At 42.5% G+C, this 23,050-nt stretch overlaps 1 protein-coding gene and 1 pseudogene across 2 annotated transcripts in view; one reads left to right on the top strand and one right to left on the bottom strand.

Moving 5' to 3' along the window:
- The window catches only part of LOC133493818 (oocyte zinc finger protein XlCOF6.1-like), a 29,801-nt gene extending 29,061 nt beyond the window's left edge, over positions 1 to 740 (bottom strand). The window contains exon 1 of one of the 2 annotated variants that reach the window (XM_061807702.1): positions 603 to 740. In XM_061807702.1, the coding sequence (XP_061663686.1) occupies positions 603 to 605 (3 nt within the window). In that variant the 5' untranslated portion in view covers positions 606 to 740. The remainder of the gene's footprint in view (positions 1 to 602) is intronic. The other variant, XM_061807708.1, reaches the window with a different exon arrangement.
- Positions 682 to 23,027, top strand: LOC133493825 (gastrula zinc finger protein XlCGF17.1-like; annotated as a pseudogene).
- The last annotated feature ends 23 nt before the right edge of the window (positions 23,028 to 23,050 follow it).

Below are 23,050 nucleotides of genomic sequence, written 5' to 3'. Positions count from 1 at the left end.
TCTAATCACAAGATGTGGCAATGACTATATTTAAATACATGTTCATATGTTCCTTTACTACATACACTTGTGGGTGTCATTGCTTGCAATATATATTTACAATAAATAATGCATCTTTCTTCATTCATTTCTGCAATCCATTTATCTTATCTATTCATCACAAACTGTTTCTCCTCAAGTAAAAGAGAGCTGTTCTTATCTTTCTTTCCCGATTGTTCTCCATGGCCACGCTTGCGAACTGCTATGAAAGCCGAGGGTTAAGTTGGGTGTTTGACAGCAGCAACAGTGGGCGGCAGCGTGGCCGTGCCTCTTCTTTGTGCACCCTGCTGCACCCCGTTGCATCCTGATCACGTTGCATTTTTGCCTCGTTTTTCATGCCACTTGTTGCCAGATCGTTGTGTGTGTGTGGGACCCCTTTTTGAGACTCCTCGGTCTACAATCCGTTCCTACACTAGCGAAATAACCCGAATTTCGGCATGGGATTGGTTCCAATACTCCCGTGACCCTCGTGAGGATAAGCCTCTCAAAAAGTAGGTGGATGTTGGTACTTTGTATAAAAAAAATCTAAATTACATTGAAATAAAAACAGGTGCTATACTTACCATTGCTGGGAGAGGTGGATGACGAAGAATGAGGGGAAGCTGTGCGTAGCTAATGCTAAATAAGCATGTGCTGGTAGCCCTTGCTCACAGTCAATTTCTCCTTAGCGTCCTCGCCTTTCTGCTCTTTCAAAGTTGGGAAAATGCACCGTGCCATTTCCCTGAATGAACATTAAGCTGATATTAAGCCTACGTTGATTTTTATCCACGATCCATAATGTAAGTAATCTTTCCACCTCTACAACGCTTGAAGAACGTTGCTTCTTTTTTTCTTCTCAAAAAAAGTTGCTTCGTGATCACTGTATCCACCAGAGGGGCAAAATCTTTCACGTGCGCTAAAATAAGGGCTTTGTCCTGAATAATGATTGCCGCGGTTGACCGACTGAAGCCAAGTCTTAACTGATGTTCGTCGGTGTAACTCCTTTCTCCGATTTATTTTTTTCCCCTGATGTTCAGCTTCGTTTCCATCACAATTGCTTTTATTTCAGCTGGAGCAGCATTGCTACAAAACCCAGCTTTATGCAATATCCATGATCTAAGCAGAAACGCTATGGTTCTGTGGCCAAAATGGCAGACGAGACACTGGCGTCGTAAAATCTAAACTTTGTCGGTCGAGACCGTTTTAACCCAAGGACTCCCTGTATATGCATGTGTAATCGTGAGCGTCAGCGAGCGTAACTGCCTTGTCCCATGTCATAGCGTTACTGAGCCATGACAAGTCAAGTTATATTTTCATGTTTTGCCTTGTCCGATTTTTTTACATTGTTTTTTGGACCAAGCCTTTTTTTCCTTGTGCTTTTTGTACCGTTGGACTGACTTCCACTGTACAACCACTTGCTGGGAATAACCTTTCTTAAAATCAATGCTTACATCTCAGCTTCCTGGATCTGGATTCAACCCTCCGCCTCGTTTGTGACAAAATGAAGTTTATTTACCATCTCTGCTAATATTCCGATGTTTTGCAATGTGAGACGCTGTCATGAATTTTCATCTCATTATGCACGCGAGAGCGGGAATTTAGGAGAACTGACAAGAAAATGGCGGCACCATGTGCTGTAGACGGAGTAAAGATATTTGTATTTAAAAAAAAAAAGCTGACTGATTGATCCATTTTCTTTGCCACTTATCCTCATGAGGGTCAAGGGGAGTGCTGGAGCCTATCCCAGCTGTCAAGAGGCAGGAGGCGGGGTTCACCCTGAACTGGTTCCCAGGCAATCACAGGACACATGGTGACAAACAGCCGCACTCACAATCACACCTAGGGGCAATTTAGAGTGTCCAATTAATGTTGCATGTTTTTGGGATGGGGGAGGAAACCCACAAAGGCACGGGGAGAACATGCAAACTCCACCCAGGCGGGTCCGGGATTGAACCCAGGACCTCAGAACTGTGAGGCCAACGCTTTACCAGCTTATCCACCATGCCGCCAGCCGACTGATTATAGTTGTGAAATGTAGGAAATGGGAACCACAATATTGTTTGTGGGGGGGCCCTAATTTACTGTTTAACACACAATGTCCAAATCTGAATCTTGATATAATTTAGGTGTCCAATTTTCACTTGGTTTTCTTGTCCTTCGTATGCAGCGCAGAAAGTGTTGTGATAGTCGTGTGAAAATGTGTGCAAGAACGACTGGAAAGTACAAGGAAGAAGTTTGTGGACTAAAAAAGGAGGAGGAGCCACAATGTCAACTGCTGGACGCTGTCTTCAGTCTGCAGCCTCGGATTGTCCTACAGAGAGAAGGTTGGTTCACTTGTTGCATGCATTCTCATTTGAATTATTTTCTTACTTGCGGCCCTTTTGAGGATGCATTTTATGCAACATTATTCACATTCCACCCTACAACTGACTGACGACCAGTTTAAGGTGGAGTCCGCCATTTGCCCAAAGTCAGCTGCGATAGGCTCCGGCAGTCCTGTGACCCTTGTGAGGATAAGTGGCTTGGAAAATGGTTATCCACAATGTACAGTATATTGTATTGACCATTTACACGTCACCATTTGCAGGCTCACATGTTTGCAGATTTTTATCTCACAAGCTTTATAATTTTCTATTTTAACTATACTGTAGTTTCATATTCTTACAGATCTAAAATTCTCTTCTAAATAAGATACCATATGGTATTGCTCATGAGGGAGCATGGAACATTTCTCATCTGGAAGCAGAAGAAACTTCGATTATGCCACACCCTGCTTGTGTAGGAACGTCATTACTGACAATGTTGTACACAGTCACGGTCTTCTCCTTGTTTTCCTTTCGGCTTGTCCCATTAAGGGTTGCCACAGCATTTCATCTTTTTCCATCAAAGCCGATCTCCTGATTCTTCCTTTCTAACATCAACAACCCTCATGTCTCTCCTCACAACAATCATCAACCTTTTCTTTGGTCTTCCTCTCGCTCTTTTGCCTGGCAGCTCCATCCTCAGGACCCTTCTGCCAATATACTCACTCTCTCGTTTCTGAACATGTCGAAACCATCGAAATCTGCTCTCTCGAATCTTGTCTCCAAAACATCCAACTTTGGCTGTCCCTCTAATGAGCTCATTTGTAATCCTTTCCAACCTGCTCACTCCGAGCGAGAACCTCAACATCTTCATTTCTGCTACCTCCAGTTCTGGTTCCTGTTGTTTCTTCAGTGCCACCGTCTCTAATCCGTACATCATGGCTGGCCTGACCACTGATTCATAAACTTCATCCTATCATCTGCGAACATCAAGGTCCAAGGGGATTCCAGTCTAACCTCATCTGTCAGCCTATCCATTACCACAGCAAACAGGAAGGGGCTCAGAGCTGAATCCTGATGCACTCCCACCTCCACCTTAAATTCTTCTCTCACACCTATGGCACACCTCACCACTGTTCTGCTGCCCTCATACATGTCCTGTACAATTCTAACATATTTCTCCACCCCACCAGACTTATCCTTGCAGTACCACAGTTCCTCTCTTACTACTCTGTCATAGGCTTTCTCTAGATCAATAAAGAGACAATCAAAAATTAAACTAAAGGTTAGAAAGAAATTAAATAAAGAGTGCTTCTCCATAAGGTGCTTGCGTGAATAAAGTATAATAAAAATAAAAAGAACATCTTAGGTATGATATAGCAGATAAAATACGTACGATCAAGGCACAGTTTTTACTAACTAAAAAATAAATAAATTGTGCCTAAGCTGTATTTCCCAGTCATACTACCTGTCCAGGTCTAGGGAAGATTAATCAAACCAAGAAAAGCAAACAAAAGTGCAGTTGCACAGCAATACGTACGTGTAGTGCTTTTAAGTTCAAGGAGTTGATAGCTTGCGGCAAAAAAAAAAACTGTCTTTGAGTCTGCTTGTCGGTGTTTCGTTGTACCTGTAACGCTTTCCAGGGGGGCTGCAGGTTAAACAGGTGGTGACCAGGATGGGAAAAGTCCTTAACTGTGTTCGTAGTGCTCATGTAATTGTGGGTGTTGCCAATGTCCCCTAAGGAGGGCAGAGAGCATCCAGTGATCTTCTGGGCGTTTTTGATCACTCCTTGCAGAGCTTTCCTGTCTGCTGCTGTACATCTAGTATACCACAATGTGATACAGTGTGTGAAGATGCTCTCTACGGTGGTTCTGTAGAAAGCCTGGCACCAGTATAGTTTCCAGATTGTTCATCCTGAGTGCTCTCAGGAAGTAGAGTAGCTGTTGGGCCTTTTTTTACCACTACCGTGGTATTTACAGTCCAGGTGAGTTTGTCTGTGATGTAGACTCCCAGAAATCTGAAAGTGTGGACCCCCTCGGCAGACTCCTCATTAACAAACAGTGGGACCGGGTCCATCCCGCACTTCCGAAAGTCCAGGATGATTTCCTTCGTCTTTGCTGTGTTCGGTGGGAGGTTGTTTGGAGAACACCACTTTGACAGACTTAGATTCTCGTTTCTGTAGGAACACTATGTCTAACGGAAAGGAAAGGAAGGCTACTATAAATGGTTTTATTTGTGATTTTGCAAAACGTACAAGGAAAATGTCAACAAACAAAATACATTGCTAACCAAGCAAACTATGAAGTATAGATTCGAAAGTTCACTTCCAACTTTGTGCCTTTTTTTTTTTTTACCCACAATGATATCCCTGTCTGTTTTTCTTGATGTAAAACTGAATTATTGCTTGCAGAATATCTTTAGCAATGCATGTTGAAAGCTGAATGATGCTCCCAAAAAGTTTTAAGGCGAATGTTATGTTGCCTCCTATATTTAAAATACAGAATTAGCTTTTTGTGCCCTGTATTGTGTCTGTGCTTTCATCCTTGATCAGCCTGGGCCAAAGTGGAATTTTAACATTACACACCATCTCATCCTGCACTTTCTACTTTGGCTTCAGACCAGACCTTTCTCACTCAAAAAAGAGAAAATCTCGTACAGTTTCATCACTTTTTTTTATTATTCACATACTCCGACACCCATGGCATCTTAAAGCAACAGCATATTTTTTGTTTTTTTTTACTTTTGCCATTATTATCGAGAGTAAACATAAGCAGCATGTCTAACTATCTTTGCTGTACGTTGCCCGGCCAACTAGGGTTAGGGTTGTTGTCACACATTATCGAAGCTTTCATGTCTGTTTATGAGAATGTGCTTGCCCTGAAGAAAACAAAAGGCGCCAATAATGACCCACAGCTGTTTTTATTCACCTGCAACAAGGTGCTTCACCAGAAAAAGACACGACAGCAGAGCCGTGCCAGGAGGAAAAGCAATGGCCAGTCACTGTTAATAATTTCTTTTGTGTCCAACCTCATAGATTGGTCATTAAAATAAAATTTGTTTTGTTTAGAGGAAAATGCTTATACCAGGTCATCAATAAAGTGGAACAAAATGTACGCTTATATAGTAATTCCTCGATTTACTATGCCACTGTTTCGTCCGCCATTTTGTCCCCAGCACCAAGGTGATTCTGCTTTGCTGATGCATATTGCCGACCTGTGTTTGTGAACCAGGAGTATCTTTGCCTTTCGCACCTTTTTACACATTATGGCCCAAAAGAAAAAATGTGTTGTTGTTCTTTTAAAACAATGCTGGTCCAGCCGAAACAAAAGGAAATACCATGGAAACGAAGCTTAACATCACAAAAGATCAGCGAAAGGAGTAACACCAAGGAACATCGGTTAAGACTTGGGTTTCAGCTGGACGACCGTGGCGATCATTATTGAGTACAAAGCCCATATTTTAGCTCATGTGAAGGGTTTCGCCCCTATGATGGATACCGTGATCACAAAGCAACTTTTTTCGTGAAGACAAACTCCAGCAACATTCTTCGATTGTTGCCGAGATGGAAAGATTATTTACGTAATTGGCCAAGGATCAGAATCAACGTAGCCTTAGTCAAGGCCGTTGCACCCGGCAGCACAACCAAGTCCTGAAGTGTCTCGCTGGTGTTCTTGAGAACCGGCGGATGAATGCCCTCCCACCCTTGTCACCCAACTGGCAACCAAAGCTGTTTCTTCAGGAGGGGGAGAGTCAAACTGGCCACACCAACAAGCTACCAGACAGCGGACAGCTGGGCAGTGCGTGAGACTTGAAGCTGCGAGCAGACCTGGACAAGAAGCTCTGCTTTCCATCTGACATTGCAACTACAGTGAAGAAAATAAGTATTTCTACACCCTGCTATATTGCAAGTTCTCGCACTTTGAAATCATGGAGGGGTCTGAAATTTTCATCGTAGGTGCATGTCCACTATGAGATAGATATTTGAAAAAGAAAAATCCAGAAATCACAATGTATGATTTTTTTAACAATTTATTTGTGTGATGCAGCTGCAAATAAGTATTTGAACACCCATCTATCAGCTAGAATTCTGACCCTCAAAGACCCCTTAGTCCGCTTTTAAAAGTCCACCTCCACTCCATGTATTATCCTGAATTAGATCCACCTGTGTGAGGTCGTTAGCTACCTGTCCACTTCATACAATCAGTAAAACTCAAACTTGTAACATGGTCAAGACCAAAGTGCTGTCCAAAGACACCAGAGACAAAATTGTACAACTCCACACGGTTGGAAAGGGCTACGGAGAAATTGCCAAGCAGCTTGGTGAAAAAGGTCCACCATTAAAGAATCATCAGAAAATGGAAGAAGCTATACATAACGGTCAATCTTAATCGGAGTGAAGATATCACCTCATGGGGTCTATATGATCCTTAGAGACGTGAGGAATCAGCCCAGGACGACACGACAGGACTTGGTCAATGACCTGAAAATAGCTGGGACCACTGTTTGCAAGGTGACTGTTGGTAATACACGAAGACTTCATGGTTTGAAATCATCCATGGCACGGAAGATTCCCCTGCTTAAACCAGCAAATGTCAAGGCCAAATGAAGTTTGCCAATGACCTTTTGATTGATACAGAGGAGTCATTGGAGAAGGTTTTGTAGTCAGATGACACCAAAATGGAACGTTTTGGTCATATTTCCACTAACCGTGTTTGGAGGAAGACGAATGATGAGTTCCATCCCAAGAACACCATCCCTGTGAAGCACGGGGGTGGTAGCATCACGGTTTGGGGTTGTTTTTCTGCACATGGGACAGGACGACTGCAGTGTATTAAGGAGAGGATGACCACGGCCATGTATTGTGAGATTTTGGGGAACAACCTCTTTCCCTCAGTCAGAACATTGAAGATGTGTCGTGGCTGGGTCTTTCAACATGACAATAACGACGCACACAGCCAGGAAAACCAAGGAGTGGTTCCGTAACAAGCATATCAAGGTTCTGGCGTAGCCTAGCCAGTCTCCAGACCTAAATCCAAAACAAAATCTTTGGAGGGAGCTGAAACTCTGTGTTTCTCAGCGACAGCCCAGAAATCTGTCTGATCTAGCGAAGATCTGTGTGGAGGAGTGGGCCAAAATCCCTCCTGCAGTCTGCGCAAACCTGTTGAACAACTACAAGAAACGTTTGACCTCTGTAATTGCAAACAAAGGCTACTGTACTAAATATTAACATTGGTTTTCTCAGGTGTTCAAATACTTATTCGCAGCTATATCACACAAATAATTTGTTAAAAAAATCATACATTGGGATTTCTGGATTTTTAGATTATCTCTCTCACAGTGGGCATGGACCAACGATGAAGATTTCAGACAACTTCCGTGATTTCTAAGTGGGAGAACTTGCAAGATAGCAGGGTGTTCAAATACTTCTTTTCTTCACTGTATCACACTCCGACCAGATGTAGTGCTTTGGTCTGCCTCCCTCAAGCTCGTCTCCATCATCGAGCTCACAGTGCCCTGGGAGGGGGCAGTCGAGGAGGCGTATGAGCGGACGCCGCTGAGGTATGCAGGACTTGCGGCTGAAGTGCAACAGCAAGGTTCAAGAGCAGAGGTACGCCCGGTACGCTGCAGATATATAGCATCTTCAACATCCAAGATATCTCCAAGGCGGTGGAAAACGTTAGCCAGTGGCTGTGGATAAAGAGGAAAGACCCCAATCGGGCCTTCAGGAGAATTGATGGCACCTAGGGCGTGAACCTGGGACAGTAGGATTCACTGCTGAACCCTCTCAAGAGTGTCATGGGCCTATCAGCGAAACACTTGATGACGGAAGGAAGGCCACTTGATAACCCGTAGGGTGCCATAACTTATTTGAACATCCCACAGAGCCTCATCGGAGCTGAATTATGCATGAATAGAGTGATATTAACATCTAGTCCTACATAATACATACATACATACATGTAAATTTATACAGTGCACAAAACAAGTATTTGAACACCCTGCTACAGTATATCGGCCTAAGGATGGTAAAATATCTCTTATTTGTTGGAAGTGTGGGGGGATACGGGGATCTGACAAGCGAATGATGAGGTTGGATATGCACGGAGCAGCCGTGGTCCATGAGAGGCGAGCGCCCTCGCCAAGCAGCCGTCATGCCCAGTGAGCTCACTGCTTGCGTGTGCGTCCACACGGAAATAAATGCAAACCCCGAACACTTCAAAATAAAAGCAACACATGTTTTTTTTTTTTTTTTTACAATGTATTTTCTAATTTATTATCAGCTTTGCTAGGGCCGGGCAGGGTCATCCATCAGGCCGAATGTGCCAAATAATTTCAGTATTTATCAGTTGGCATCCATTTCTTGACCTCTCGGCACTCGTTGCACAATGCTCATTGCAATCCACAAATTTTCTTTAATTTGATTTCAATTTTGAAACTTCTGTTAACGCTAGAGGACTGCATCTTTTTGTACAATTGCCCAAAAAAATATTTAACCCGCATAACAACATTAGTGGCAAACATTTATTGGTCAGTGGCTATTTTTTCTTTTTTTTTTTTTTTGCTCATTGTCTCGAAGTACTCTTGTCAATTGACTGTTATTGTATTTGAGTGGCTCCAACTACCAGAGACAAATTCCTTAAACATGTTTCTGATTCAAGTTGTGTACAAAAGAACACTACATCATTTGGTGGGAGAGTAAGAAAGGAAGTTATTTGTTGTATGTTTTGAGTGCTTTGATTTTGAAGTTTGTATGCCCGGATGTGTTTTTATTTCTATGACAGAACAGGAAGTTGTTTTCTTGGGTAATGGTGAAGACTAGAAGACCTAAAACAAGATACACAGGGACAATTGTTCAAGATAAAGGAAAGAAAGAACAGTTATTAAATAATTAGAGTGCTGGGTGAGATGGGAGATAAGTGGGGAGAGAAGGTCTCACAGTGATCATAGGAATGGCAGATATTCAAGGCCATTTGACCATCAGTGTTCTGGACCTTAATTTCAACCAAGCTGTTAGAACAGCCGAATAAATTTTGGATTTTTCATAGTATTAAATTGATCATAATTTGGGGATACTGCTGTGGTAATATGAGTGTGCAACAGTATATGGTAGCAGTGTCAAGTATCAATCATACCAACTTGAACAAAGCAATGAAACTTAAACAAGATTTTTTTTCTTCCCCCTTAAAACTGGTCAAATTGGAGGTAGGGCAATTCCGCCAGACAGTGACTTTTTGAACATTTGAGTTAATACTGCCACTTGAGTAAATCGCTTTTCCCACCCCAGCTATGCAGTGAATATGGTCTCCACTTCTGCCACTGATGTTACAAAGTCATCAGACTGCTCAATTTTGCCAATGAAAAGGGGGCAGGTTTTCAAGTGATATTAATGGTGTTGAAAATGATTGACAATTCTAATGTCTTGAGCGAAAAACAAAACAATTTGTAGACGAATTATGGACCATGTAAACTCCTTCCCCATTTGAGTTATGGATTTTTTTTTTTTTACTGCTGGCTACAACCGAGCCCATTTGTCCTCCCTCACTACAGAAGTCATTTTTATCTGTCGCAATTGACCCCTCCATACAGGGCACTTAACCATGCCTCCTGAAGTGACGTCACGCCACGTCCGCTGACGTAAGACAAACAATTAGTAAAAATGTCCAATACAATACAATACATTCTTAACTGAGACAGACGCCATGCTTCTGATTTCATTCAATCGTTCACATGTAGCAATGTTATGCTAGCGAAGAACGTCTCATTCATTTATACGAGACGTGTATTAAAAATCAAATATAGGGCATATCTTCGTGCAAACACAGTCTGGTTAAGCTTCGGCCGCGAGCCGGCAAGAAAGCGACACGTTTGTGCAGTCCAATCATCGCTAAATATCGCTCAACAAAGAATAAGTGTGTCAATCGTTTACACCACACATGTCCAAAGTCCGGCCCCCGGGCCAATTGCGGCCCGTGGACAAATTTTTACCGGCCCGCGGCCTCTATCATGAAATCAATAATATGCGGCCCGCCAGCACTGTTGACCACAGTATAAAATACATGTGTACAAAAAGCTATTTTTCATATTTTTCATTTCACCAGAAGATGGCAGTAGCCCTGTGGCCGCACTCTGGCCGCCGTGACCCTTGACCTTGCGTGATCGTTTCAGCCCAGCCCATTTCTAACATGGCGTCTGTAAACAAAAAAAGGAAAGTTGACCGCGAGGGCCGCCGCTTCCAGGACAAGTGCAAATTTGAGTATTTTTTCACTGAAATACGAAACAACTGTGTCTGCCTAATTTGCCAAGAGACTGTGGCTGTTTTAAAGGAATTCAACATCAAGAGGCACAACCAGACGAAACATGCTAGCTACGACAAGCTAACTGGGAACAAACGCGGTGGAAAAAGTGAAGCAACTGGAAGCTGTTTTAACGGCACAGCAAAGCTTTTTCACAAGAGTCCGTGAGTCAAATGAAAATGCCACAAAGGCAAGCTACGAAGTGGCAACGCTGATTGCAAAGCACTGCAAACCTTTCACTGAGGGTGAATTTATTAAAGACTGTGTAATGAAAATGGTTGAGAAAATTTGTCCCGCGAAGAAGCAAGAGTTTGCCAATATTTGCCTGGCTCGTAATACTGTGGTACGGAGAATTGAAGACGTTTCATTAGAATCTAATGCAATATCTAATGATTAGATATTAAGAGACAGAGGCAAAAGGAACTGAGTTTGACTTTTTCTTGTTAGCGTGCGATGAAAGCACGGATGCGTCCGACACCGCTTAGTTACTGATCTTTTTAAGAGGAGTGGACAATGACATGAACGTGAGTGAAGAGCTTCTGGACCTCCAGAGTCTGAAGGGCCAAACAAGAGGAACGGATTTATTTGTTTCTGTTTGTTCCACCGTAGATGACATGAAACTACAGTGGAATAAAGTCACCGGGATTATTGTTTTCAGCACTTTTCCTACAGTGAGCATATAATAGTGAATAATATGTAATGTTTCACATTAACTTAGATATCCTTTATAGTTTTCTTAATTTTTTGTGGTTTGTGATTTCGGTAAAAACTTAAATGTAAAAAAAAATGTAAAAGTAAAAGTATGCCATTTGTAATTAAATTAAAAAAAATCCCAAAAAGTTAATTTGTATTTAATGTTAATGGTTCAAAGAATGTCAGGCTAAATAGTCGGCCCACACACATTTTCACCTTACCAAATCTGGCCCTCTTTGCAAAAAGTTTGGACACCCCTGGTTTACACGTAGCAATGTTATGCTAGCGAAGAATGTCTCATTCATTTATACGAGACGTGTATTAAAAATCAAATATAGGGCGTATCTTCGTGCAAACACAGTCTGGTTAAGCTTCGGCCGCGAGCCGGCAAGAAAGCGACACGTTTGTGCTGTCCGATCATCGCTAAATATCGCTCAACAAAGAATAAGTGTGTCAATCGTTTACACGTAGCAATGTTATGCTAGCGAAGAACGTCTCATTCATTTATACGAGACGTGTATTAAAAATCTAATTTAGGGCATATCTTCGTGCAAACATTGTCTGGTTAACTTTCGGCCGCGAGCCAGCAAGAAATCAATACGTTTGTGCAGTCCGATCATCGCTAAATATCGCTCAACAAAGAATAAGTGTGTCAATCGTTCACACGTAGCGGTGTTATGCTAGCGGAGAACGTCACATTCATTTATACAAGACATGTATTGAAAATCAAATATTGGGCATACCTTCGTGCAAACATATTTGTTCCGGTTGATATTCGATGGATTTAGTTGATGATGCGGTCTTCCACAAAGTTTGATCCATCGAAGGCATTTTTCGTACTGGGTCTTCGGTTTTGGAAAGTGTACGAATCGAACTCCACCAACTAGCCTTTCAAGATACCTGTCGTCACTATTACAAAGTCCGTGACTACACCTCTTAACCATATTTTTTGTTAAATAACCCAAATATGCGATAAAACGCTAACAAAACCTATACTGGACCATGCAATGTTGTCTGAGAAAATGGCGGGAGCAAAAACGGGCTTTGGTTTATGCAGATATCTGGCCTCTGATTGGTCAGTGACGCGGATTGCGCAATATCCACGGAGGGGTCAATTGTGAGTGACTTAGTAATAATAACAGCTCATTTCTACTACTACAGTGCAGTTACATTTGCAGTTAAATAAAGCAAACAAATCACATTTGAGGGCTTTGTGTTGTCATTTGTCTTGCAGAAATCAGTAAAAATTCAGAGCGGCAGCAGTCAGTGTCCTGTCACATCAAAGAGGAAGAAGCAGGTGAAGAGGTTCAGCGTACCAAAGAGGAGGAGGAAGAGGTCATGCACATGAAAGAGGAAGAGCAGGAGGAAATCATTCAGGTTCCATCCACTGGTGTCCATTTGAAGAGTAAAGATGAAGGTCAAAGTGAGGAGAGACGATGGGCGGAGCCTTCAAGCAGGAATAGCTCAAGTGATGGAGACCATGAAGGATCACAAATAGACGGTCTTGATGATGATGATGAAGGTGATATGACATGTCACATTGCCAAAAAATGCTGGAAATGTTTCAGTGTAGGAAAGTTTTTGCTTCTAAGGGCAGTTTAAAACAACACAGGAAAAAACACACAGGAGAAATGCCTTTTACATGCTCAGTTTGTGGTAAAAGATTCTTTGACAAGAAAAACTTGAAAATACACACAAGAACGCACAGTGGTGAGAATCCTTGTTCCTGCTCAGTTTGTGGTAAAAGATTTACAAATAAGGGAAACCTAGAACTACACACAAGAACACACACTGGTGAGAAACCTTTTTGCTGGTTAGTTTGTGGTCAAAGATTCACTCAGAAGGGATATTTAAAACTACACAGAAGAACACACACAGGTGAGAAACCTTTTCCCTGCGCAGTTTGTAGTCAACGATTTTCACGGAAAGGACACTTAAAAATGCACACAAGAACACACACTGGTGAGAAACCTTTTTCCTGCTCAGTTTGTGGTAAAAGATTCACTGACAAGAGAAACTTGAAAATACACACAAGAACGCACACTGGTGAGAAGCCTTTTTTTTTGCACAATTTGTGGTCAAAGATTTACAAAGAAGGGAAACCTAGAACGACACACAAGAACACACACTGGTAAAAAGCCTTTTTCCTGTTCAGTTTGTGGTCAAAGATTCACTCAGAAGGGACATTTAAATATACACGCAAGAACACACACTGGTGAGAAACCCTTTTCCTGCTTAGTTTGTGGTCAAAGATTCACTTGTAAGGGAGATTTAAAAAGGCACACAAGAACACACACTGGTGAGAAGCCTTTTTCCTGCACAGTTTGTGGTAAAAGATTTGCAAAGAAGGGAAAACTAGAACTACACACTAGAACACACACTGGTGAGAAGCCTTTTTCTTGTGCACTTTGTGGTAAAAGATTTACAAAGAAGGGAAACCTGGAACTACACACGAGAACACACTTTGGTGAGAAGCCTTTTTCCTGTGCAGTTTGTGGTAAAAGATTTACAAAGAAGGTAAACCTCGTACTTCACACAAGAAAACACACTGGTGAGAAACCTTTTTCCTGCTCAGTTTGTTGTCAAAGATTCTCCTCTAAGTATCAGGCTCAAAGACACAAGTGTGCCAATGGGAAAAGCGATGATCAAGAAGCTTTTAATGTAAATGTGTAAAATGAAAGTAATTCCTATTAATGACTGACAACATTCTTGTATTTTGTGTACCAACTTTTGTGTCTTTCTTGGACCCATCACAAAGGTCTCTTGTCCCCAAACAGCGGCTGAACTGATTTGAGCGTATCTGATCCGTAAAAGCTAAAATATTGGGCTTATAATTCAAAATATATATCCATCCATTTCCTTAGCTGTTTATCCTCACAAGGGTCACCGGAGTGGTGGAGCATATCACAGATATCTTGGGGCAGGAGGCAGGGTACACCCGAAACTGGTTGCTCGCCAATTGACCCCTCCGTACAGGGCACTTAACCACGCCTCCTGAAGTGACGTCATGCCACGTGCGCTCACGTAAGACAAACAGTAAAAATGGCAAATACAATACAATACATTCTGAAATGAGACAGACTCTATGCTTCTGATTTTATTCAAATCAACGATATATTATAGATTCTAAATACAATACATTCTTAACTGAGAGAGACGCCATGCTTCTGATTTCATTCAATCATTCACACGTAGCAATGTTATGCTAGCGCAGAACGTCTCATTCATTTATATGAGACGTGTATTAAAAATCAAATTTAGGCCATATCTTCGTGCAAACACCGTCTGGTTAAGCTTCTGGCCGCGAGCCAGCAAGAAATCAATACGTTTGTGCAGTCCGATCATCGCTAAATATCGCTCAACAAAGAATAAGTGTGGCAATCGTTCGCACGTAGCAATGTTATGCTTGCGCAGAACGCCTCATTCATTTATACGAGACGTGAATTAAAAATCAAATTTAGGGCATATCTTCGTGCGAACACAGTCTGGTTAAGCTTCGGCCGCGAGCCAGCAAGAAATCAATATGTTTGTGCAGTCCGATCATCGCTAAATATCGCTCAACAAAGAATAAGTGTGGCAATTGTTCGCACGTAGCAATGTTATGCTAGCGCAGAACGTCTCATTCATTTATACGAGACGTGAATTAAAAATCAAATTTAGGGCATATCTTCGTGCAAACACGGTCTAGTTAAGCTTCGGCCGCGAGCCAGCAAGAAATCAATACGTTTGTGCAGTCCGATCATCGCTAAATATCGCTCAACAAAGAATAAGTGTGGCAATCGTTCACACGCAGCAGTGTTATGCTAGCGAAGAACTTCGAATTAATTTATACGAGACATCTATTGAAAATCAAATATAGGGCATACCTTCGTGCAAACGTGTTTCGGTTGATATTATATGGATTTAGTTGATGATGCGGTCTTCCACAAAGTTTGATCCATCGAAGGCATTTTTCGTACTGGGTCTTCGGTTTTGGAAAGGGTACGAATCGAACTTCACCAACTAGCCTTTCAGAATACCTGTCGTCACTATTACAAAGTCCATGACTACACCTCTTAACCATATTTTTTGTTAAATAACCCAAATATGCGATAAAACGCTAACTAAACCTATACTGGACCATTCAATGTTGTCTGAGAAAATGGCGGGAGCAAAAACGGGCTTTGGTCTATGCAGATCTCTGGCCTCTGATTGGTCAGTGACGTGGATTGCGCAATATCCACGGAGGGGTCAATTGCAGGGCACATGGAGACATACAACAAATAGTCACACTTGCAATCATACCTTAGGGCGATTAGCAGTGAGAAATCAATGCATCTTTTTGGCAGAGTTATTTTTTACTAAACTGCAGTTTAGGGAGAGCTTGGAGGAGCAGAACATATCCTCCACACCCGCACGTAAGACTCTCTCCGAGTCTACCCAAAACCACACATTTTATTGAGCTTCACACATAGAGAGGGGGAGAGAGGTTTCACAAGACAAGTAAAGTTGTTATACAGAGACAGTTAATCTTCTCAAGGCCGGGTGTCCTCTGAGTAGACACAGTTCTTCCTGTTACAAAAACCCACAAGAATGCAACTATCATAAATTTGCAGTCACCTTGAGCTCTTAAACTTCCCATAGACAAACAGCACACACACGCATCCCTGCACAGCAACAGAGTAATTAAAAGAGATTTATGACACATGAGGAGATACATTTCACAGGCCTCTGTGAAATATGTAAGCTTATCTTACACATACCTGTTGTAATGGGCATGGTCTGGTAACTGCCGTGGGCGGCGCTTCCTGTGAGGACCGTGGCCAGGCTACTGCTCTGGGCGTTGTCACCTCAGACAGGTGTCACAGCTGTATCACACTTGGGACACTAATTAACTAAGTACTTAAGTGGTAAATCTGTCATCGGCATTTGCCAGTTCGTTGCGCATGCTTCACTCCAGTCTGTGATACTCCGCTACTGTATGTGAGTTTGTGTAGAGCAATGTTTTGTCACAGTGAGTCTTTGCCATTTTAGTTTGATCACATCTTGTTATGCTTCTTGGTTTGCCTCATAGTCATCGGACCTGGTTTCACGTTTTTTTGGGTCTTGGCTAGTCTAGTGTTTTGTTTTGTTTTTTGCCTCTGCCCTGTTTTGGAGTGCCTTTTGGTACTGACCTGTTTTTGGAACAAAACCACTCTGAACATTATATCTTTGCCTGGAAGTACTGCATTTTGGCCCGACAGAACGAACTGGCCACAACAGGACCCAGCAAGGAAGACGCGGCGTCACCAACCACGCCATAGGTCATGCTGCTGCTTGCCTGCCTCCCAGCGCTCCCGGGTGGGTTCCATCTCGTTGTCCTCACTTACCGTACCACCCATGTGCGCTCGTTATATTCCTCCAATCCCTTCTGGGGGATCCATTTGGTTATCTATCCTGCCCCTCCGCACAGCGGCCAGAGGGGACGTCCAAGTTGGGTGCCCCCTTGTACCTCCCGGTGCTCTCTGACCATGTTACAGCCAACGTATGTATATGTCGCAGCGGCAACAGACTCGCTGCTGAGCCACACCCAAGCTTCAGTGGCGGTCGACCCGCTGTCGAGCCACACTCACATTGTGGTGGTGACCGACCCGCTGCTGAGCCATGGCCACGTCGTGGTAGTCCCCGCTGCTGAGCCACCCTCACGCCTCGGTAGCGACCATGCCAGGCCCATGCTAGGCCCATCCCTTGGCGGCGATTGAGCTCCTGCCGATCCACATCCACGCCTCAACGTTAACCAATCCTCGGCGACCTGAAGACCACACTTCAGCAGCGACCGATCCTCGGCTGTCCGATGACACCGTTCTCGCCTCGACGGTGACCGATCCTCAGTTGCCTGACAACCACACTTGAGCAGCGACCGATCCTCGGCCACCCGATGCCCACGCCTTGATGGCAACCAATCCTGAGCCAACTGTTGGCCCTGTTCACTCTTCGACGGCAACCCAACCTCGGCCGCCTGACAACCATGTTCTCGCCCCGATCCTCTGGCGCCCGATGGCCACGCCTTCTCTGTGACCAATCCTCGACAACAACAACGACAACTCCTTTCACTCCTCGATGGTGATCGATTGTCAGCCCTTTGATGACCACACTTCAGCAGCGACTAATCCTGGGTCACCCGCTGGCCACATCCACACCTCGTCGGCGACCAGTCCTCAGCCGCGCAGCAACCATGTTCATGCCACATCGGCGACAGATCCTCGGCCACCCAATAACCCTGTTTACGCCTCGTCGGTGACCGATCCTCGACCTTCTGGCAACCATGCTTCAGCTGCGACCTATTCTCAGCTGCCTGATGACCACGTTGATCCTCGGGTCCCCAGCTGCGACCTATTCTCAGCTGCCTGATGACCACGTCGATCCTCGCCCGCCCGATGTCCAGGCCTCAACGGCTGCCAGATAACCATGTCCACACCTCTTTGATGACTTATCCTCGGCCATCTGATGACCACGCTCTAGCGGCAACTGATCCTCGGCCGCCCGATGACCACGACCACGCCCTGGCAGAGACACGTTCACGGCCACCCATCCTGATGGCGAACCTTCCACGGTCACCCGTTTCAGCGGCGATGACGCTACGGTGGCCTCATGTTCATGTTCCGGTGACGACCCATCCTTTGCAGCCAAATTTTCCTGTTCCAGCGGCGACCCGTCCTTTGCCATCTAACTTTAGTAACAACATGACGTCTCACTCTCCTCACGCTGCTGATGATAAACAGTATGAACGTGATATGACATGTCTTACGGACAAGAAGTGATCAAAATGTTGTCAGTGTTGGAAAACATTTACTTGTAAGAGCAAATGACTCATTTCCTGAGCATAATAAAGTTTTGTCGTAGAATGTGAATATAAGTTAGTTTAAAATGTTTGCAAAGCAGGTGTTGTCACAGAGGTGCAGTGTTTAATGTGTTTCATTAACTCGCGAGCTGGAGAAGTGGTGACATCGAGGTCAATCTGCATCGTTAGGAGATTTTGAGGTTTTGAGAGTACTTGTAAAGAAAAACTGTGAACATCCGTGAATGTGTCTCCTTTATAATACAGGTATTTGAGTTCATGCAAGTTTTTTGATATTCTTTTGATCTGTTGTGATGTAAATCATGTTATTTATTTTTGTGATATATTTCCTCTTGTTTATGAGATTCCTGAGTGTTAGTGTTTTGAGAGTAATTATGAAGAGAAATCTGTGAATCTGTCTTTTTTATAATATAGAGAGGAGATTAAACCAGGTTGAGACCAGCCAACGTGTGTGTCTTCTCATTTATCATCCATAAAAATACACAACCAGGGTTCGCATGCGGCCCTAAAAGTCCCTAAAAACCCCTAAATTTTCAAAGGCGCATTTAGGGGCTCCTAAAAGTCCTTTAAAAACGCGAAAACCGGTCAAGCCCCTAAAAAGACATTAAATTAAAAAAATATCAAAGGGAGGACCTCTACCGCCAAAATTCTCCCTAAAAAATAAATTTGATTTGACGAAGACTCTCTCATCTTCCGTTGGTATGAATCTTTTTCTAAAATATAAAGATAGTGAAGCATCAACTTCAGACAGTGGTAGTAGCAGTGCATGCGCACTAGGGATCGCAAAAAAACGCTTGCTTTCATAACCGGTTTTAACCGAACAGCTGTAGCAAAAAAACGATTAACCGGTTTTAAAACTGGTACCATTGTGGTGTTTACATAATTCACCCGCGGGACCTCGAGTTGGGGTGCAGGGTTCCGCACGGACTGTTTTTGTTGTTGCTCTTCCGGAGTGACGAGTTCACAGAGTTCCCCCCGTTATGCGAGTAGTGTTTTGATGTCTGCCAATAAAACAAGTTTACTCCCATACTTTGAAGCGTTTCCTCAATGCCATTTTTGATGTTTCTTTCATTTGACTGAATGTTTTTTTGAGTCCAACTTTACTCTAACAGCGAAACTTGAAAAACGTGGTAATGATGTTGAAAAAATACCGCAATGTGGAGTACCAGAACCGGAAGAAATGATTGGAAATTTTAACCGATTTCGAAAGTCCGATTACGGTTTCGGTTTTAAAAAAAACGAAAACCGGTTAGAACTGGTTATTTGTAACCGCTTGCGATCCCTAATGCAGACCTACAGTTGTCCAGCCAGAAGTCAGGCTCTATGAACGTAGTTCAATACACAAAGGCGGACTCGTTAAAGGCAGAGATCGTGTGGACTTTAAAAGTGATCTGCAGCCATTACAGTTACAAATCTTGTGAAAATAATTCGAAAGTGTTTGCAGTCATGTTCCCAGACAGTGACATTGCTAAAAACTACCACTGTGGAGAAAGGAAGACTTCGTACCTACATTTGGCATCGCTGCCCACTTTTCATCGTTACTGCCTCAAAGCCAAAAAAGCCAGAATAGAGACTGACATATCTACACTTATTGAGAAGGCTGACAGGCTGTGTGAGGAGGCAGAAGAAAAGAGGAATCTGAGGTTTATCACTGAGGCCAATGCACTCAGAGGCAGAGCAAAGGACAAGAGAGCCTCTTTGGCACCTCTGCAGCAGCAAATAGAGGAGGCACTGGGTATGCTCAAGGAGCTAGAGTAGGGGTGCTGAAACAGACATCAGTAGAAGACATTTGTGTATATAGTTGCAATTGTAGTTAGAATCTGTTTTTCTGTATACTGTTATGTGAAGACGTTGACAATGGTCATATCAATGAGAACTACCACAAGGGGCGACAGGTGATCACTGTCACAGGTACTGAGGTACTGGAACATTTGATGAACCAAGAACGGTTGATGGCACCATGGGGTGAGTCTTTTTTCCTTACTCTTGATTTCCCACAATGGCCCTAAATTTTTTGTGTCGGCCCTAAATTTTTCGTGTCAGCCCCTAAGAATGCCCCTAAAAAGCCCTTAAATTTTTTTGGTCAGACTGAGTATGAACCCTGGTTTACTTCCTTCTTTTGTTGTTTCCTTCCTTCATTCATTTATCGCTATCTCCAATCCTTGTTTTCTTTGTTACTTCCTTCATTTCCTTGTTCCAATGTTTTTTCGTTCCTTCCTTTTTCCCATCATTTTATCCTTGTTTTTCTTACTCAATTCATTCTTTGCTTCCTTCCTTAATTCGTTCCTTCCTACCTATCCTCCCTTCCTTCCTTCCCTGTTTTTCCTATCTTCGTCATTTTCTGTTCCCTTCCTTCCTCATTTTGTTGTGTGTTCCCTCCTTTTCTTCCTTCCTCCAACCCCTCCCTTACAAGCAACCAACAAAACAATGCCTCTTTCAAACCAGGGACCTGTCACGTGTTAGGCGAACGTGATAACCACTATACTATGGAAACAGTGGCGCTTGGCACTCAACCCACAGATCGTCATAAAATCACGTGACTTTTGTTTACACGGTTAAAGGGTCACTGTCATGAAATGGATGATTTTTAGTGTGTTATTAATGGAAAAAACGGCAGCTAATATGAGCTAATGCGTTTTTTCACCACAAAACATGATTTTAACGTATACAGCTTTTTGTAACTTCCGCCATGAAAATCCTCTCAAGGGATTTGTTTTCGAGAAGAAGCAGGAAGTGACGAAAAGGACCGAAGCACCCCCAAGTCGACTCGTTTATTTCCATTAGTTTTACATCCGGGAAGGTAGCTCGTTGTTCCTTCGTGTTAGCCAAAATGCCGGTTCGTTGCATTGCTGGACATTGCTTGAACACTCGGGAGAATGGATTTACCCTTCATTAGTTTGTAAGAGACCCGGTTCGTCGTGAAAAATTGATTACAATATCTATTTTAGAATGTTTATAGGATGACACTTGGCCTTTAAAACCCCAATTGATTTTACATTTTTGTATTCACATCTTTCTTTATAAAATGAAGACAGGATAAATTTCAGCAGCTGTTCACACCCTGCAGTTTGCAGTGGTGAAGCAAAGCTGTCTTCAAGCGACAAACAGGATGTTTGCAACATTGTTGAGTTCCTGAACAGGAAGCCTGCGACACCCTTGAATTACCACACAGGATGTTTGCGATCACTGATCTTACTTTTTTTAAATGCAGGTTTAACTTGCTGTTTTGATATTCGTTTTATCTCGCTTATAGTGAAATAGATGATGCTTTGAAACTACTTTGTGTAAAGATTCTAACCTGTGTATGACTGTCTCTCTCAGACAAGCCAGCACATGATGTGCTACCAACGAGAACAAGCCTGTTGAATACATGAGAGAATGAGAGTTCCTTAGCCAAAAAATGTTTTTGATGAGAGATATATTAAATATATTTTTCTAAATACAGGGTTGCTCAAACACAGTTTTGAAGGAAGGACCATTTACATGTTAGGTTCTCATAATCTCAACTAAACTATGGAAGGTTGTGCTCAACTCACAATTAACAACATGACAAGCAAACACAAGTCAACAGCTCCCTTACAAGAAACAAACAGCCTGTCTCCACACGGTCTCAAACCAGGGACCTTTTCGCGTGTAAGGCAAACGTGATAACCACTACACTATGGAAACTCCTACCAGCTCCTAATTTCCACCCACTGACGGACCTGCACACCATTGGCGCAATGCAAGATTCCAACAGCTTCTTCCCTTTTGCAAAGCTTACAATTCCATTGTAACATGCTGCCAATTTTGTCTTGATTTTTGTTGTCACATTCATGTTGGTCCAATTCTACATTGCTCATGCACTCATTGTAGAAGTCCTGTGTTCCGTTCCTGCACTACTCGCATATCTATTGTTGATCAATACTGGCCACTCATGCTTGAGAAATATTTTCAAAGTTTCTACAATATGCAGATTATCGCACAAAACTAGGCACTGTAAATTGCATTAATTTCTTTTGGTCTGAAGATTCAATGTACAAAACATTTCAAATTGCTTGAGTTGCAGGACTCGGCTTTTTGCACAATTGTCAAAAAACAAAACTAAATTAATGGTATTGGGATTTGCACAAATACATTTCATTTCATGCATAACCCACTGCACAACAGGCAAGATCACAGGTGTCAAACTTAAGGTCTGTGGGCTAGAACTGGCCCGCCGCCTCATTTTATTTGGCCCGCAAAGGCAAATCATGTGTATCAACTTCCATGATTTTTGTTCAGATGTGTAGCAAAATTTGAAATTGTCATATCACAAATGATAATGTTTCGGTGTAAACCAAACAAAAACAGTTCCAAAACCAATAACCCAAACTTGTGCATACATTTCATGTGTAAATATGATAAGTTGGTTCAACATTTTTATGGTTTCACAGTCATAATGACCCTCTGAAGGGAAACTGTAACTATAATATGCGTGACAAAAATGAGTTTAACACTCTTGGCTGGCTGAAAACACTTATGGACATCCACAAACTAATGGAGTGTTTTCAACAAAAACGTCATGATTTGAGGACATTTAAAAAAAGCTTTTTATGAGCTTTACAAGTGTCTCTTGTTTAAAAAGCACAAATACTGTAATTCAAGTTTATTCTGCCTTTATATTTTAGTTTGGTTTCTGAAATTTGATCAGTATCACCAGTTAAGATTTTTTAAAACAAGGATGTTATACCTGTAATTCAAGTGAATTTTATTTTATTGTTTGATTCAAGAAGTCTACCTTTTTCAACTACAAAAAAAGAAGTTTGTCTTTATTTACATCCTAAAAAGTCACTTTTTATTTCCCATTACGTCTTTGTTGTGTTTGTTTATGTTTCAAATATATGAACTATTTTCATGTTTTCAAGAGTATACAGGCTCTTGTATTTGTGGGCTATTTGTGTGTG

The sequence above is a fragment of the Syngnathoides biaculeatus genome, chromosome 20 (assembly GCF_019802595.1).
Source record: "Syngnathoides biaculeatus isolate LvHL_M chromosome 20, ASM1980259v1, whole genome shotgun sequence".
NCBI classification, from domain to species: Eukaryota; Metazoa; Chordata; class Actinopteri; order Syngnathiformes; family Syngnathidae; genus Syngnathoides; species Syngnathoides biaculeatus.
The sequence above is the reverse complement of the archived record's forward strand: the minus strand, read 5'-3'. Positions and strand labels throughout refer to the sequence as shown.